The sequence below is a fragment of the Poecilia latipinna genome, unplaced genomic scaffold (assembly GCF_001443285.1).
Source record: "Poecilia latipinna isolate Pla-1442-1.1 unplaced genomic scaffold, P_latipinna-1.0 Scaffold131, whole genome shotgun sequence".
NCBI classification, from domain to species: Eukaryota; Metazoa; Chordata; class Actinopteri; order Cyprinodontiformes; family Poeciliidae; genus Poecilia; species Poecilia latipinna.
Window position 1 is genome coordinate 329,265 of NW_015112747.1, and position 6,000 is coordinate 335,264.

A 6,000-nucleotide genomic window follows, 5' to 3' on the forward strand; every position below is an offset into this window, starting at 1 on the left:
CAAAGTCCATAAAGAAACTTTACTGTCCTGCACAACAACACCCTTGGGATGGATTAGCGCCAGCTCTCCTACTCCAACTTTAGCTTCAATCCTCATAGATTTATTTCTCAAACATTCCCATAATACATTCCCATAGCTTTGGGAAAGCCTTCCAGCAGAAGATGTTGTGGCTCTAAAGGGCAGGCACACATCATATATAAAGAGCAAAGCGAATTTAAATAAAAAAAAAAAATCTGAAATGATGAGAAACATTTCCTAGCTTAAATATTTCATTCCACTGAAGCCTGCAACAGTGTAAGTAAGTAAGTAGTGTGTGTTCAAGTAGGAAATTGTCTAAAACATCTGCTTATTGCATGCAATGGGGTCATAAATGTCATCTTGTTTAAATGTTAAATTGTCAAACGTTTAATCAAAACTAAAAAAAAGAAAAAGGTTTAACATGAAATGATAAAATAAAATAGCCAGCCTGGAATGTCAGAAATCAGCTGCTTAGATGTTTAATATAGACAAAAGGCAAAACATTTGGGTTATTCCTTGATTTGCATCCTTCCTTGACGTAGTTTTTTTATTGTCATTTAAGAGATAAATCCCTTCTCTTGTCTCCCTCCTTCTTTGATTTTACCTGGTTCATTCACCTCCAAACTGAAAAGGAGCAGACCCACTTGCACGTTGCTTTGTCCCGCTCTGTGAAATGCCACTTCATACCACAGTAAGCCAGTTACTGGTTACTTGTTACTTGTGGGAGTTTGTGGGTGGCTTAAGGACCCAGTTAATTTTGTTCCATGTTCCCTGTTCCAGTCCAAATGCCAGCCAAATACCAAAGCAAAATTCGGAATCCTCATTTTTCCCCCACAATACGTTCAAGTTAGAAAGCCTGAACTAAACACAATAACTCTGCCAGAGACTTAAAAAAACGAACAAACAAACAAAAAAACACAATGCCAATGGGAAAAACAATCCTTTCTTCATCCTCTCGGCCTCATCACTTCAACATACATTTGATTTATATTAACAATATTATGAATAATCCCTCCAATAACAGCTAATGAGAATAATTGATCTTCAATTATAGATGATGTTTTTAATTATGGAAGGCTGGTACTCAGTCTGATGTACTAATTGCTTTATCCCTTAGGGTATTATCCCACATGGATGTGATACGGCTGCAGATGAAGCTTACTCTATCTGCACATCTGTATACAGATATTCTACAAAAAAAAAAAAAGTAAAAAATCAGAGCACATTCTGCATGTCGCATTCAAACATGCGTCTTCTTTGGCTTCGTCCGCAGAACTCACCTTCACATGGATCTTCAACGAGTACCCGTCTTTTGTCGTCCAGGACACGCGACGATTTGTCTCCCAGAAGACGGGCAACCTCTACATCGCTAAAGTGGAGCCCTCTGATGTGGGCAACTACACGTGTGTGGTCACCAACATGGTCACCAAAAGCAGCGTTCAGGGACCACCGTCACCTTTAGTCCTCCGGCTTGACGGTAACGGTGAACCTCCCTTCGCTTACTGAAATTTATATGGCAGGATAAAGGACAAAGTTTAATTTTTTAATTTATTTGTTTTTTCTATTTCCAGATAGCAGATTCTCAACATCACAGGTGTAGAAACTTTAATTAGTGACTGTCTGGCAAAAAAATCTGTTTTTGCAAACTGTTGGCAGGAAGTCTGTGTTTCATTTTATGACTAACTTGGCTCACAAATGTGCTCAGTTTGGGAGTTGATTAAGTTCACTGTTTTTTTTTTTTGTTTGTTTGTTTTTTTTAATGGGAAAGAAAAAAAATTAAACTTGAAATCCCAAACATTTGAAGACACATTTAAAGTTAAATTAACTTGAAAGCTGTGGTGATACAGTGTTGCGCACAAGCATTCGCACCCTTTAAGCATTTCCAGCAGCTAGCTGTGATGTCGACAGATTCGCCTACCTGAGTAGTCGATGTTTGCACATCCTCTAAAGCCTCTGCGCACCTTTTTACTGCTTCTCTGATGCTGCTGTCCAACCTACCATGTTAGGGCAACGCGCCGTAGTACTTTTACAGTTGTGCTATAATCTTTTTATTTCTAGATGATGGTTTGAAAAGTTCTTTGTGTGCCACTTTGCTCAGGTATGTATTTGTTTCAAAGTTGAACAAGCAAGCATCATTTTCACTTTCATTAAACAATGCTTGCACTACTTTATAAAGCCCCAATAAAACACACATAACTTTTGGTTGAAGAGTGACAGAATGTGAAAATGTGTCAGTTTTTGTGAGGCATTGCAACTCAAAGAGCTACAAGAAAATGGAGTGGCTGGTAACCTGCATGTAACTGAGTCATACAGACCTATACCATTTTATTTATATATATATATATATTTTTTTTCCTTTACATCCTTTGTAACCTTTTCCAGGCCTCGAGCTGAAATTATTTCTGAGAGACATGCGGGGGAAGTGACACAGTGTTATTCTTTGTTCCTGCAGGTGTGATGGGTGAATACGAACCAAAAATTGAAGTGCAGTTCCCTGAAGTCGTCCCTGTCGCTAAGAGCTCAACCGTCAAACTTGAATGTTTTGCACTTGGAAAGTATGTTTATTTTATTTTATTTATCATTTAAAAAAACATCAAACCCGTCATTATTTGTTCACTGCTTTAACAATTATTGAGGTGATCTAATTGATTTTCAGATCACTCTTAAGAATATGTAAACAGTGTGACATGCTAAGGTTACTAGCTTCACCTTCTAACTGGTTTCCAGCCGCTGTATGTAGTTCTTTGAGAAGACCGTAGAGACTGCTATTTTTCATTTTTGCTCGTGTGTGAATATCTTTCTCATCTCTTCAGCCCGGTGCCAACCATAAGCTGGAAAAGGGTTGACGGGGCCCCTTTTGGCAGGAAGGTGGACTTGAATAAAGCCAGCGGAGTCTTAGAGATCCCTTATTTCCAACAGGAGGATGCAGGGATGTACGAATGCATTGCAGAAAACAGCAGAGGAAGAAACTCTGTTAAAGGAAAGCTGTCTTTCTATGGTGAGTTCTGCAGCAGAATGGTTTCCCCGACTTTGATTTAAAGCTTACCTAACTTCTTGCCGACTGCCCTGGATATGAGAAAAAAAAAGAGAGGAAATCTTCTGCTTTAAACCTGTCATTCTTCTTCCTAAAGTGTCAGGTACATTTTTAGAATTTATAAAAAATCTCCTGCTTGATTCAGAACCTAATTCAAGCCACCGCCAAACTTTGCTTGGTTTAAAAAGTCTCACAAAGAAGAATTTAGCTTTGGTGTGAAGCTTGCAGAAAGTTTTATTTGTTCTCTTCCAATCTGTAGGTTTTATGAGGGTCCATTTACAGCTGAATTAAATACTAGAATGTGGTTGTAAATTAACCCATTTCCACCAGTTCATTTCTGACAATCCCTTTTATTGTTGCAGCAGCTAACAGGAGACCCAGACCTTTTAGATTTACACCTCTTCTCAGGGAGAAGCGATTTTTCTCTTACCAACACCGGACTTATGGCCTAGATTCCGAGAAAAGCTTTTAATGTCCCGAGATGAAGGATTTTTATAGTTTCTCTCTCCATTATGTTGCAGTTTATGCATTGATGAGGCCTGACCACATGGTCTTTGGGGATGTTGTTTACGGAAAGCAAGCAAGTTTGGAGGGTTTTTATTTTTATTTTTTCTGTAGAGTGGGACCTTTCATATGATGATGCATTTTTTGGAGTATAGAAAACTGGATACAATTCTTAGAGTGAAAATAGATCTATGCAGATCTATAAAATGCAGATGGAATCAGGGAATTGGACCCCTACAACGGAATCCACTGAAAGAAAAATAATACTTGTATTGTTTCTTTATTAATTTGTGATTTTCACAGAGAAAAAGCAGGACAGAAGGACTGTAATGGCTGCTGCAGCTTCCTGCTGAGCTCAGTCTCAGTCTTCCCTGAGAGTTCAGGAGTTATTTATACGTGATTAACTGAAAGTTAGTCATTTATAAGTTTGGCTCAAGTGTAATTTAAATCTTGATTATTATGGATTGCTTGACTATGGTTTAGTGCATGAAAATGATGTTAAATTCTTATGATTTTACAATAAATTTACATTTTGATATGTCATATTTTGTCATTTAGGCATGGGCCTGTATGGGATTTTTATGGTGTGATAGTCCTGAGTGAAAATGCCAGCTTACAATTTAATAGTATGAACACCAAAATGGTAAACAAAAATCCACAACATGATAAAAATATATATTTTTTTACTTCAAACAAAAGACTATAATCTCTCAGACAGTTAAAATAATATTCTAAAATATAGTTATTATATGTATGTAGTATTCATATATATATATTTTTTTCTAATTTGGCACAGGCACACTCATATGAAGATGAAAAAGATGAGTGTCAACAGTTTGCAATCCGTTAGCTGCTTCATGGTAATTTGTAAAATATTTTTGTTAGATGTATTTTTAAAAACCAATTAAATTCTTCTTGCGTCAAAAGTACGAAGACGTTGTGATTAAAAACGCTCCTTCATGTGACTTCTCTGCTGTATGTGAAAGCCCTGTGTGTCCTTGTGAGATATAACTCTTGTCCCATTTCACAACCTCACAGACTGACTTGTGGGCAGGTGATAAAAATCTGTAATCTCATTTTAACGTCACGCTGACGGGACCTTGTGGGACAGACATCAATCAGAGGATCGATAGAAGGATGCGGGTTTGTAGCAGTCAGACATTAGCCAGCCTGTGCCAATACATAGTTTTGTTTTCTCTTTTAGTTTTCACCCAAACTATCCCGCTAAAAGTTGAGCAGTGTTTTAAAAATTGATCATACTGATTAAATTACCTTGTAATCAACCAAGAGTGGGAGTTAAACTCACTTTGTCTTAAACCACCACTTTACATTTTCTCATTTTCTTACATTAGTGCAGTAATTTGCAGTCGTTTGTCAGTATTTTCATCTTTTAGAACGATCAGCAGAGGGTGTTGAAATCGCATCAAACTTTTCTGCCAAATGTTTTCTTTCAATATGATGGTGTTAAAATGAGTTTTTCAGGTAAACTGTTTGGACATTTACTTGTATTATTTTGTTTTTATCTCCTCCAAAGCAGCAGATGTTTGTAATGCAGCTAAACACATTTAGGAATCATGAGGACAACAAGCAAGTGTTTCTAAAACTAAACAAACTCATACATAGTTTTGTGACAATAATTACACTGTCATTAAACTGAAAATGTTATCAATAGATCTGTAATTTTACATTAAAAAAACATCAAAATAATCTTTTATTTCGACTGTTACGTTAAACAACTAATTTATTTTTTTTACTGCACAAGAATGTCATTTTGATTAACATAAGCCAAACCGTAAAGCTTTCCTTGTTCTTAGTCAGTGATTATTCACTTTTCTGCACAATAACTTTATACAGTTTTCCGATTTATTTGTATATTTTCCAAAAGGAGTTCAGCATCAGGTTAATTGGAAGTGGAGTCCTGACTTGTGCCCTTGGATGCTTCCTTAATGGATTGATTGCCCTCTTGGTTGCCTCATTGATTAGTTAAAACTGCTGCTTTCAGGTATTTCTCAGATGTTTCTGCAGTGTTACCGTGTTCATTCACACCGATGGTTTTGTGTCCTCACAGCTCCACCACAGCTGACAGAGAAGCCTCAGGACGTCCAGAAGACCATCGACGACACTCTAGTGTGGGAATGCAAAGCCAACGCTAAGCCAAAACCCTCGTACCGCTGGCTGAAGAACGGAGAGCCCCTGGATTACATGGAGGTAGAACACCTTTGGATTTTTTATTGGGGGCCAGAGAGGGGAAAATTAACCCCCCAAAAAAAAAAAAAAAAAACCTTGAGTTTTGTTTCACGCTGCAAAATGTGAAATTCAGATTCATACCACTCATTGTTTTGTACCCAAATAATGTTTTTTTTTTTTTTTTTTTTTTTTTTTTTTTTTTTAAATTAAAAAAAAAAAATTTTTCAAGGAAACACTTTTTTTTTTTTTTTTTTTTT

The 6,000-nt window shown here is 36.7% G+C and overlaps 1 protein-coding gene across 2 annotated transcripts in view; it reads left to right on the forward strand.

Moving 5' to 3' along the window:
- cntn3a.1 (contactin 3a, tandem duplicate 1) overlaps window positions 1–6,000 on the forward strand; it is a 101,750-nt gene that overhangs the window by 51,681 nt on the left and 44,069 nt on the right. For both annotated transcript variants that reach the window (XM_015028630.1, XM_015028631.1), the window contains exons 6-9: window positions 1,292–1,495; window positions 2,471–2,573; window positions 2,832–3,016; window positions 5,625–5,764. In XM_015028630.1, coding sequence (XP_014884116.1) covers window positions 1,292–1,495; window positions 2,471–2,573; window positions 2,832–3,016; window positions 5,625–5,764 — 632 coding nt within the window. The remainder of the gene's footprint in view (window positions 1–1,291; window positions 1,496–2,470; window positions 2,574–2,831; window positions 3,017–5,624; window positions 5,765–6,000) is intronic.